We start from the raw sequence: 12,622 nt of genomic DNA on the forward strand, positions 1-12,622 counted from the left end.
GCTCGTGGCGCCGGGGTGGGGGCCGCGCCGCGCCGCGGGAGTGTGCGTGTGTCCGTGCCCGTGTGGAGCAAAGTGCTGCTGCTGCAGCCGCGCTCCGTCTCGCCTCTCATCCGCGCTTGAAGTGGGAGCGGTTTATGCCGCCTTACCAAAGCGCTCGGTAACCTTGGGAGGAGCGCGTAGAGCGACTCGAGTAGGCGCCGTCTAAACGCTGTGTACTTGCTGTCTTTCGGGTAGTTCTCTAAATTTTGTGGAGTTTTCTGCATTAACGTGTATCCCTCTCCAGGGCCTTGTTCTGGGAACCTACTCCAGTGGGAAGGATGAAGGCGCTGCCCAGCTCACGGGCGCGGGAGATGCTTTCGATAGACTCGTATCCGGCAGGCTGCGAGAGCTGCTGTCGCTGTAAGTGCCGCAGGAGCTCCGGACGTGCGCTCGCGTACCCGGAATGGCATCTGGAGCCCTTGCTGTTGGCATTTGTGTCTGTACTGCCGTTAGGGCTGGTGTCTGCCTCTGCCAGGCCCAGCAGCTGGGAGGGAGAGTCCTGTGAAAAATCACACGCACGGAGGCAATAGGTGCAAAATGCTTGYGGAGAATGTCATTTTCTGTGAAGCAGGATTGAGCCCAGCGTCCTAGTGCAATGTAGAGGAACGCTGTGTGGTTATGGAATGAATGTCTTACCGTAAAACATATTCCCATAGCACTTACATTTGTTGAAAGAAACTTCTTGTGTTCTAGTTGTGGGCCACCTTTGAAGAAAGGCAAAACACGCATATTCCACGGTTTACATCAGGTATGAATATGGCTTTTTATGTTCATATCTAGTAATGTATGAGATCTGCCATTGCATCTTATTTTAAGCTGTGTTTGGGGTTGTGCTAGTATGAATGAGACAGCTCTGTCCTTCTCCCTCTCACCTCCCTCAGCAAAAAGTGTGATTTGTATTGAAACCCTTCACCTGTTCTGTGCTCCCCGTATTTGCACGGTCTTTTGTGCAGTCCTGTGCTCCTTCACTTTGCTGCAAGATGAGAAGTTGTATACAAGTCCTGCTCTGAAGGTGGTGTACTCTTCACCAGGGCTTACTGAACTAGCTAAAGCATGATGGTTTTGGATCAGAGAACTTGCAAACATGGCAGCTTTAACACAAGGTAATGGCCAGTCCCACTATAGACTGATAGACATCAGATGTCTTAAAGTCTTGTAGTTTTAAATATTTTAAAATTTTGAAGATGAAAACAAGAAGTGGGACTGTTATTTAGGCAGAACTCTTGTCTGCACAAACACRGTACATCACAGGGGTATGAAATAGGATTCACCAGCTTAAAGTTAGGCTTTTGCTGCYGTTTGAGGAGCCCTAACACATGAATTTATTAGCTTAAACACAGTACTGTGCTACAATGGTTACACTTTCCCAGTACAGAAAGCCTCTGTTCTGCAGCAAGAGTTGGATSTGCTTTCAAAGAACTCTTAAGCTTCTCCTTGGGAGTGTCAAGTTTGCTGTGTGTTGAGCATAAAAACCTGTCAGCTGCAATGCAAATAATTAACAGGACAACAGAACAGCTGATTGTATTCATGTGGCAAATGACAGAGTACAAGAATGGCACCATCCCGTCACTCTTGTGTAGAAACATGCTTTATGTGGAGAGTACGATATTTAATGTTGGATTTGATTTGAAAAGTTTTCATAACAGCTCTCTGCTGTGGCTGTAACAATGAAGAAAGTGAATCTGTTTGTGCATTGGCTTTGTGTAGGACTTTCCAAGTGTGGTTGTAGTTGGTTTGGGTAAGAAGAATGCTGGAGTAAATGACCAGGAAAACTGGAATGAAGACAAAGAAAACATTCGGACAGCTGTTGCAGGTTAATTATTATTTTTTTATTATTGTTGTTATTTTTAAGTATTTTGTCTATGAAACTTGTCAGGATGCAGCATGTTCCATTTTTGATAAGTCCATCTAGATATTCTTTTGTTTTGAAATGCAAGACTTGCTGCATGATCCAGGACAACTATTCTCTTCTCACTGACATTCTTCAAGCTTTTCCTTAGTGAGGAAGGAGTTAAGGGTATCCATTTTGCAAGAATGCATCCTTCATTGAAATCTGATCTTTATAATTATGAAGATACCAGGCCAAATGTAAATCAATCCATTCAGAGTGTGATACTGAAAAAGATACTTGCTTCATTAATTACTACTATTTGAAGCTGATTCAGTTTATGCTCACACTGTACTTAGCTATGCACATACATTTACTTTTGCCCCTCTAGTTTGTRACTGAGATGTTTGTATTGCATTGTGAAAGAGAGCACAGTTTGTACATAGGGTGATGCCTTATCTGTTACAGGCACAGGAGGCCTTTTCTTTCTCTGTGTTACTGCAGTTGTGATACATGAGCATTAAGATGTGACTGAGGTGCTCCATAATTTGATAAATACTTTCAGGAATTTCAATTTGCAGAGATACAATAAGAACCCATCTTATTCTCCTTATAAGCAAACCAGTTATTTTTAATAATATGCTGTCTAGAGGCTCTCTGTCTTAGTCAAGGATGAGTGCTGCATCATGTCTAAGTTTTTGTATAAACAAAGAATAAAAAGAGTCCTTGCCATAGACTTTATAATCTGAGTATGAGAGAGGAGGTCAGTCACACATATTTGAAAGAGGTGTGTTCAAACTGCTAGGCCTTATTGTCTCATTTACCAGTCTACTGTTAAATTATTTATTTAATAAAATTAATAGAATATATTATTAATATTGCTTAATGTTTATAAAACATGTATAATATAATTATGTATAATATAACTTGAAAGAAAAGATATCAAAAACTATATTGCAGCGAATTTCTGATACCTGTAAATATTTATAACCCATAATGCTCTAGRATGGTAGTTTTTCTTTGATGCAAGGTGATTTTAGGGAATTGTAACAACTGTGTAACAATTCCTGCTAAATGATTTAATCCTTAAAACCTACCAAGTGATCTTTTTTTGATCAAAATTTGTCAATAGATAGTCATTAACAGCTAGTTTTAGTTATTTTGCTGCATGATCTTTTCGGTTGATTTACTTACAAATAGATACTTTCAGTAAAACTACGTCATTTTTTTCCCTCTAAATTTTACATTGATCACCTCAGAAACAGATTTTGCTGTTGTTGTTTTGTTGTTATGCAGTACTCATTCTATGCAGTAGTCTTATTAGTGCTTTACTGTATTTTCCAGCTGGATGTAGGCAGATCCAAGATTTGGAGATCCCTCATGTTGAAGTGGACCCTTGTGGAGATGCTCAGGCAGCTGCAGAAGGTGCTGTACTTGGACTGCACGAGTACAATGAGCTGAAGCAAAAGAAGAAACCTGTAGTTACTCCTCAGCTTCATGGAAGGTGATGGCGAAAGGAAAGCTTATCTGTTTGTTTGTAAAACTGTGTTTGTGAAGAGAAATGGAAAGAATAGATGTATCAGCAATCTCTCTCTCAGCTTCTACTGCTTCCTTGAACATCCTGAAATGTTTTCCACTTCATGTTTACAGTGTTTGCTCCGTATACCTTGTTAGCATGCCATCTTCTGAGGATAACGTTAACTAAATGCTGCTTTCTAGAAAAAGCCCAAGATAAAAGTAAGAAATTATTTGAAATGAGTTGTGATGTAAAAGAGATTACTCCATAATCTTTCTGGGGACAGAGTTTAGGATGACTGGCTTGTAGTTCCCCTTAGCTTCCTCCTTGCTGGTCTTGAAGGTGATTATAGCAGTTGCCTTTTCCAGTTGTCAGGGACCTCCTGCAGTTACCATGACCTTTCAGACAGATAGAGAGCAGCATTGCAATGACAGCAGCCAGCTCCCTTGGCACCACCAGATACGTCCCACCTAAGTCCATGGACTTGTATATATCCGATTTGCTCAAGTAGTCCTGAGTGAGTGTCCCTCTGTTTTCTTCCCCAAACTCTGTTACTAAGCACAAGGAACTGGGGGACCTGGAAGCAAACCTTACTAAGGAAGACTGATGCAAAGCAGGCRTTGAGAAGCTCAACCTTTTCTGTCCTTTATGGTTAGGTTTCCTATGCCGTTTAGCGAGGGGAAAGCGTTATCCCTGATCTTCCTTTTGGTGCTGCTGTACCTGTGAAAGGCATGAAGAAGCCTYCAACATTCCTTGCCATTTTCAGCATCAGCTGAGATTTGGCTTTTTTCATTCTGTCCCTATATACCTAAGCAATGTTTCTATATTCCTCCTGGCTTTCCTCTTCACTGTGTTGCTCTTTTGCAAAGTGGAATCCAGATTGACTACCCACTGTGTCAGATTTTTTAAGGCAAAGCTTTTTGATTCTATCTAAGTAAAATGAGAAATTTTYTACTGATCATGTTGCAAAGGAGTCAGAGGCATCCCCATTTCCCGTGCAGGCAGCTATATGAATGTTTTCTCTGTCTTTGTTAGTAAAATATCTTGAACGCATGTRAATTGAGAACAAATCCACTCTTATCACATAATCATATTTCAGCAAGGTGAACAGAATTGGAGGCTTTATATGGTAAATAAGAATTTTCAGGGCAGTTATAACTAATACAATTACAAATTTTGGAAGGGATATTAAACCTTGTGCCTAATTTAAAAGGATTTAAGCCAATCTCTGACTAGTAAGGATTAGAGCAAGATGTAATGTATTAGACAGATAATTTCACATCTGTCTACTCCAGGATTTTTCTAGCTTCCTCTGAAGCATTTGGCACTACCTGTGATCAGAGATGAGACACTGGACTAGGCAGACATTGGATTTCAACCAACATGTAATTCCTAAATTCCTTGTAGTAGGGGTAAAATTACATTCTTAATTGCCCTAACTTAATGATACTGCATTTTCAAACTGGAGAGAATAGATGAATGCTGACAATATTTTACTTTTGCAAGTGTTTATGGTGATTATTATACGATACTGTTTAGTGGTGAAGATGAAGCCTGGCAAAAAGGTGTTATCTACGCTGAGGGTCAGAACCTCGCTCGGTACCTTATGGAGGCTCCAGCTAATTTTATAACGCCCATCAAATTTGCTGAGTGTATTGAACAGAAGCTAAGACGTTTCAGCAGCAATGTGAAGGTCCACATACGGTAAGCTCCAGTAAAATGATTCCTCTATAGGATAAGATAACATGTGCTGGACATTATTCAAATCTGTAGTGTGTTCTCATTTTCACTCTGCCATTCTAAATGACAAAAACAGAGGGAGTGTTTRGCAAAACAGGTATGAGGGTGTGCCTTGGTTATCCTCTCTTGAAGGGTAAGGGGAGCTTCAAGTTAGCAGAATAAGCAAGATGCTGTGACACAGCAAAATTATTAATCACTTAATTGACACAAATGCTGTGAGAGAGGAGGCGTAATGAGGAATCAGTGAATAGACTTGCAAACACTAGATATCTTCTCCCTGGCTATTTATGGCTATTCCTGGGGTTTTTAACTTTCTAAAATGTTGAGATGGAGTCATGAAAGCTTTTGCAGCTGATTTTGAGCAGCYAATGCTTCTTGCATCTGAATTTCAAGTTACTGACCTTCAGTGGAAATGGGCTAACTGGCTGTGTAAGTGATTTTAGGCTATTTTGATGAAAAATAAAAGATGCACAGAAATCAACTTTGCATCTTGTTATCTATTTGACAACAGAAAACTAGAMTCTAGCTTACTGCAGCATTATTACTCCATATACCTTCAAAGACGTCACTTGCACATAGGCTATAGGCCATAGGCTTAAATGTTTTTGGTGCAGAAAGTATAGAATAACGGTTAGGAAATAATTCCCTCAAGCAGCAGCTTTGAGGCAGTGTTTTTCTGTTTTACAAAGAAGTAATAATGGTGGGATTTAAGTGACAAGTTGCAAAATAATAAAGAAAAACAGAATTATTTATAGTATTGTCCACAATCCTTCAAGAACTGTGATCTTTAGGAAAAAAAAAACTAATTTGGTTATTTAAAAATAAATGTTTTTATTCCAGACCAGAGTCTTGGATAGCAACACAACAGATGGGAGCATTCCTGAGTGTAGCTAAGGGTTCAGCTGAACCTCCCATCTTCCTGGAGATCCACTATTTAGGTGCTGCTAATACAAATGACTCTCCACTGGTGTTTGTAGGAAAAGGAGTTACATTTGACAGGTACATCTGTTAATGTTTTAATGACTAAAGGGGRAGGGGAAAAAAAGCTATGATCCAGTTGCTAAGGGATGGAGCTTAGATGGGCTAGTTTTGGAACTTGGCCAAGAGACAAGCACTTTTAACTGTAATCCCATTAAAAACAGAAATAAAGCCTTGCTCATGCCTTTCTGCTGCTCATATTTGTCAGGGAGATGCTTTTTTCTTTGCTCAGCACATCTTTCAATGTCATTCCAGTGAACTATCTAGTAGATTGTGCTGCCTTCCCTGGGGATAAGACAAGCTTGAAGTGAAGCTTGAATGACTGGRCAAAGTAGAATTGGTATGCCTTTGGCTTGTAAGAGGGAAATGGAAATCCATGGAAAACAAAGAGCTGTTTTTTTTCTTCTTTGGCCAGAGCAAATCTCATGATGAAGAATTTACATGTTCAGAATTGCAGTTTGTCACTGGACATCAGTTATGCTTAGGCAAAGTGAAAATAGTTCATTCTTTGAAGTAGTTCCTTATACCTCCTTTTCATTCCACATATATAATTACTGAGGAATTTCAGTCTTTTTCCTGTCTATATACTGATTTAAAATCTGCTACTTTGTTCTTTTGTACTCTTCTGATATTATGATGGCCATTGAAAAAACTTGTTTATTTAGTTAGTGTATTGCAGGTTATCTGGATGTCTTAAGGTATCCTAATTATAAAGAAATAACTCAGGGACATGTTTCACCTGAAACGAAAACCTAGATATGTTGCTTTTTGGTATGCTTACTAGGGTGTTGCAAGAGCATGTGAAAACACTGACTCTAGCGTTTGCTGATATTTGGTGCTAAAAACATATAGATGGGAAGAATATTATCAAGGTATGTAATGTCTGACTCCTAGATGTTGGATGATACTTGTTATGCTTATTCCAGTGGTGGCATTTCACTGAAGCCTTCATCAGGTATGGATGCAATGAGAGCAGATATGGGAGGAGCAGCAACTGTGTGTTCAGCCATTGTGGCAGCAGCAGCCTTAAATCTACCTCTTAACATAATTGGTAAGTATGTGTATGTGAGAATTGGGACATTTTAATTTTACAGTGTCTTTTTTAATTTTACAGTGTCTTTTTTAGACAAAGTTATTTCTGAGTCTCAGTAGTGGTAACTATCTTACAGGAACATCATGCACTCTTCCAGACCTGTGTCTCTCACTCCCTTGCTCAACCTTTTACAGTGTCTTTTTTAGACAAAGTTATTTCTGAGTCTCAGTAGTGGTAACTATCTTACAGGAACATCATGCACTCTTCCAGACCTGTGTCTCTCACTCCCTTGCTCAACCTCTCTTCCATTTGTACTTGATTGTCAAATTACTAGCTTCTCTTCAGTAAAATATTGCAAGACAAATAAAATTTTGAGGGCATGATTCTTAGATTTCAGGAGACTCAGTTGTCTAGAAACTCTCATTTCCAGCAAGTTTTGCTGGAGTCCTGGTTCTTCATTACAAGGAGGAATGTGGGTGTCTGTAAAAGCAGTTAGAAATGAAAGGGAGTTAGCTGAGCTACTTACTTCCTTTGCACTGCTTGCCCCCGCTGAGCAGGAAGAGAGATCAGCTCGTTTCCTTAGGTGAATATCTCGGCAGAAATTAAAGGAAAAATTTTACTGAAATTATTTTTGAATATGAGCAATGTTTTTATAGTCCCAAAAAAATGTTGCACAGCTAGAACTAAATGAGTTTATATAGGAATCACAGCAAAAACAGTTACCATCTATTCTATGGTAAGTTTAAAATATTTGAGAAACCTCAACTTTAAGGAAACTATTTTAGTGGGTCTTTTGTGCCTCAGCCGGTAGAGGGCAGTGAAAGATACACATCCTCAAGAGATTCCTTGTTTGAAAGTATGAGATGATTCAAGTACTAAGTAGAAAGCAGCGCAGCGAAAGTCTGTGTATGTAATTTGACTGAAAACTAGCAGCCCATAATTGTCTAGTTGCTTATGCTCTGGCTGGAACACAGCAGCAGAGCTTTCCTGGGAGTAGTGGGCTCTCACTTTTTGCCGTCCTTTTTTGTTCTTCGTGGTTTTGGAGCTTTATGGCAATTCTTGGCCTTCTCTTGAGATCATRTAATGTTTATTTGCAATGACAAGAACTTGAATGGCTCAGAGAGGTAATTTGAAGTTCTGAATTCAGTAAGAAATAARTACTCTTACATGTGACAAATTATTCATATATGGAAGATGTATAGCAATATTTGTTGGCAGAAGCCTTGGTAAGTTTTAAAGTGCCTCTAATCTCACTTTCAGAGGCATAAATTAAAAGTAAATCCTAGCGTTAAAATGGAGTAGATGAGAGAATACAGTGGTGCAACATGCAYTGAAATTTCACTGATTGAGAACTGGACTAYGTCTTTCGCTAACCAGGAAAATTTAGGTACTGAGTATAAAATGAAGATGAGAATACTACTACTTTTTAAAGACTTTTCCCTTAAGTATTTTTCTATATCTTTTCTGAGTGATAAACTAGTAACACTTAATATTTTATTTTTCCCTCTGAGGTTTGGCACCCCTCTGTGAAAATATGCCCAGTGGTAAGGCGAACAAGCCTGGGGATGTAGTTAGAGCCAAGAATGGAAAAACAATACAGGTATGCATGTGAAACTTGGATTCTGGGTATTTTTAGTGAATTGTTTTTTGTTAGTCAAGTTACCTGACTGCAGTCTGAGTACCTGTTTGAAAAGAGCATTAAAAAGATACTCAGTGCAAATGTACTGTTCTCATAAATGTAAGAAGCATGTTTTTAATTGGAACTTGTTATCACAGAATTCTTTCAAATATAAATACACTTTTAAGAGATTAGATGTATTAAAAATTACTGGGAAAAGCTGAAAAGTGTAGTCACTTACTGAACACGCTAGAAAATCTTGTGTCAGCGCAAGAGGTTATAATGCTTATAAATATATGTTCTCAGTCAGAATGAATATTATTTTAATTACTTCCCACAGACCTTTCAGGACACTTTCCCTGCTATCTAGAATAAGATATAAGAGTATTAGCTTCCTACTGACATAACCAAGATCTTTACCTTGCCAGCTGCTCTGCTCAAGCAGAACTSTGAGTCATAGGGTCTGTCTGTTCACAAGTACTTTGCCAAGTCAGTGCCCCAAATGCTTATTTTATTTAATCCAAACCATGCTGTAATAATTCAATAAATTAAATGGTAGCAAAAGCCATCATGCGGAGGACTGCTAATTTTTTGCAGAAGTAYATGGCTCAGTCTGTCTGGATTTCTGTGATTCTGCCATCTTTGACCTGCTGAACCTTTCAGTTCCTTGAAGTTCTTCCCCTTGATGCTGAGTTCAGTAGCACTAGATGTTAAGGGAAATCACCGAGAAGAAATCTGTAAGAAAGTGCTAGTGACTCAGAGAACACTGTAATTCATTATAAATTTTTTCTAAAAGGAGAAAGGTCCAAAAGGCTTTCTTTTCAGTAGATGAGCAAGGAAGTGAGCACAGAGGCCCAGCATGCAGAGTAGGTTGCAGTGCTGAAAGGTAACTGCCTTCAGCTACAAGTATGCTTTTAATGTTATGAACATAAGTGTTCATCAACTACTTTTCTTTTTCAGTTCCTATTCTGGGTAAATTTTAATTATCTTAAGATCCTAGGTGACAGAGCAGTCACAAGCTAACTGGCTATTTGAGAGAATGTGAGACATCAGTTAAAGGGGTGTCCTCAGTAATTGTTTTTTATTCTTTTGTAATGTTGTACCTGAAGGTTGATAACACAGATGCAGAAGGAAGACTGCTATTAGCTGATGCGCTCTGTTATGCCCACAATTTCAATGCAAGGGCTATCGTGAATGCAGCAACATTAACAGGTAACCAATATCTCTTCCTCGCTTCATTTTGCGTACTCTTTGTTAGTCGCATTAACTGTACCATGTATACAAAGCCGGCCTGAGTTCAAAAGCAACTGAGATGCTTTTATGTGGTTTAGGAAAAGAACTAGCAGAAGTTTTGAATTTCAGTAAAAAATAAATACTCTTACATATGACAAATTATCAGTATATGGAAGATGTATGAAAATTTGTATTTTTTCAGTAAGATACTGTTATTGCTGAGTATGTTTGTGTATGTTTATATACAACACACACACATACACACTAAAAATGCTAGGAAACATCGAGGTGAAAAAAAGAAAATTATTTTTCTGCTTCCTGTATCTGACACTGTCTCTTGAATTGGCCGGATAATAGTAACAGAGGTCCATTTTGTGCTTAAGGCTTGTGACAAGAAGAGTGTAAGAAGCAAAAGATCAGAGTATTTGTGATTTGTGTTGAGTTCTCTGATGACACACTTGAATCTCTATAGATACTCATCACAGGCAGACACAGGTGCAGTACGAAGGTATTTGTAAGAGGTGCTAACAGCCAGATAGCCATCTCTGGTGACAAAATACTTGAGGGGAGAGAGAAGGGGGAAGGGGGGAGAGAGAGGGAAGGAGGGAGGGAGAGAGAAGCTATTGGGAAAGGAAGGACCGTAAATTTCATTTTCTATTACTTCTGTATTGCTGCCTGTAGATTATGGAATCAGACATACGAATTATGCAATATAAGTTGTTTCAGAGGATAGCAGGGATATTTAAGCTGTATCTTCAGCTGCTGCTTTGTCCCATCAGACAACTAGTAGTTGTCTAACACATTGTTAGAAGGGAGGAATTCTATCGGTTTGTAAAAGTCTTGGATTTTGTTACTAATGCCCTGCAGACCATGAGGAAAAGGACATGATTTGTGTACCCATRCTTGGTACATACTCATTCACATAAAGTATCAGATTATTAATAAACTTTTTAAAATAAATGCAGGTGTACTAAAACCTTTGATTTTGGAATACTTCAGAAGTTACAGGTAATAAGAATTAAGACATTAAACATACTGTGGGAGGTTAAGATGTGGAGGAATAGCTCAAGTCATCGTTTGCCTTCCTTGTGTAACCTTGAAGGTGTGTTTCTGTAGGTGCCATGGATGTAGCATTAGGGTCTGCTGCGACTGGAGTATTCACAAATTCATCTTGGCTTTGGACTCACCTTTATGAGGTAGGCCTTAGTATTGCATTTAATTGAAAACTACAGAAGTAATGACTGTTAATTGCTAGCCCTTTATTATGGTTTAGTATCATATAGGAGAAAGCATGCATCATTGTCTCAAGGTTATGCATTCTCTGAGAACTTACTGTGTATGCACAGGAACTCTGTTTTACTGATCATAATTAGTTTTTGCTAGAAAGATAATTGGTCATCCTTAACAATACCAAAYGTGAAATTCAAAGAAGCCTTATGAATGGCTAAACTATGACTGCTAAAGGGAAGTCTCTGAAGGGAAGGATCTGTGCAAATTTGCATAAGCAGGAAGAAAATGATACTGCAAAGGCAAAATCTAAAGAGTTTGAAAAGTAAGATTTAGTGTTTTATCTTGCAGCGTAGTTCTAAACACCTAATACTATCTTGGGCTCCAGATTTTTAGACAGGTTGATCAAAGCTAAACAAAAATAAGCACGCACTATGATGGTGTTTCTGAGTGCAATTAAAAATGAAAACCAGAGTGAATTTTGCTGAAGCTATTGCTATTTCTTTTTCAGGCCAGCATTTTGACAGGAGACCGAGTTTGGAGAATGCCTCTCTTCGAACATTACACGAAACAAGTAACAGAGTGTCCTCTTGCAGATCTGAGCAACATTGGAAAATACAGCAGGTAATGTACCAAGATCTTTCACGTACCCTTTCCTGTTGGTGCAGTAGCCTAGTGCTTGTGCTGTGGGTATTGCTTTAGAAGCAGCACAGTTTTTCTGCTTCCTTCCCCACAGAGCTGGAGGAGCGTGCACAGCTGCCGCRTTCCTGAAAGAATTTGTGACTGCCTCTCACTGGGCTCATCTAGATATAGCTGGTGTGATGTCCAATAAAGACGAGGTGCCCTATCTTCGAAAAGGCATGGCAGGACGGCCCACGAGAACACTAGTAGAGTTCGCAGCTCGATTAAGTCAAGACAWTCAAAATGCCAAATAAAATCATAGTTCTAAAATTTTCCACACTGCCTTAAAAAAAACAAAAATACTTCCAGTGTATTAACAGGTGAATGCCTGAACATGTCTTCACTATCTCAATGAAGTGAAAATACTTTTAAAACCATTACTGGGTAAGAGCATCTCACACTGAGAGATGTGTCTTCCCGTGTTGTTCAGATTAAAATAGTTTAAACAGATTATTTGGGATACTTAATACCAAAACATGATCACTGAAACCATCTGAACTCCTGATTTATATGTAAAGTAAGCATAATTATTGCAAACAATAAACCTTTCTTTTTGTGTGTGTGCCTGTTCTTGAATTTTATTTGTCTTAAAGAGAAGAAATAGGAGTAGGTAGAAAGGGTAGCTGTGCTGATGTTTGGGTGACTCACGGGTGGTGGGAAAAGTAACCTTATTTGTATGGGAATCCACCTGGGGTGAGGGCTGGGAACACCACAAGTGTATCCTGAATG

At 38.9% G+C, this 12,622-nt stretch overlaps 3 protein-coding genes across 3 annotated transcripts in view; 2 read left to right on the forward strand and 1 right to left on the reverse strand.

Annotated features, from left to right (window-relative positions):
• Positions 1-110, reverse strand: part of QDPR (quinoid dihydropteridine reductase) — a 16,437-nt gene extending 16,327 nt beyond the window's left edge. The window contains exon 1 of the mRNA XM_085307617.1: positions 59-110. Within this exon, the coding sequence (XP_085163743.1) occupies positions 59-110 (52 nt within the window). The remainder of the gene's footprint in view (positions 1-58) is intronic.
• Positions 111-205: 95 nt separating this feature from the next.
• Positions 206-12,455, forward strand: LAP3 (leucine aminopeptidase 3; the record flags this gene model as incomplete). Its single annotated transcript, XM_085307484.1, has 12 exons — positions 206-399; positions 733-787; positions 1,747-1,852; positions 3,212-3,371; positions 4,923-5,087; positions 5,964-6,122; positions 7,028-7,152; positions 8,646-8,734; positions 9,862-9,964; positions 11,102-11,181; positions 11,724-11,836; positions 11,949-12,455. Coding segments are annotated over 12 exons (1,548 nt in total), but the record flags the coding sequence as incomplete, so codon positions are not given.
• The window catches only part of MED28 (mediator complex subunit 28), a 2,681-nt gene continuing 2,359 nt past the window's right edge, over positions 12,301-12,622 (forward strand). The window contains exon 1 of the mRNA XM_085307618.1: positions 12,301-12,312. Coding sequence (XP_085163744.1) covers positions 12,301-12,312 — 12 coding nt within the window. The remainder of the gene's footprint in view (positions 12,313-12,622) is intronic.

This window comes from Rhea americana, unplaced genomic scaffold, assembly GCF_003343005.1.
Source record: "Rhea americana isolate MKP2758 unplaced genomic scaffold, rheAme1 scaffold_26, whole genome shotgun sequence".
Taxonomy (NCBI): Eukaryota; Metazoa; Chordata; class Aves; order Rheiformes; family Rheidae; genus Rhea; species Rhea americana.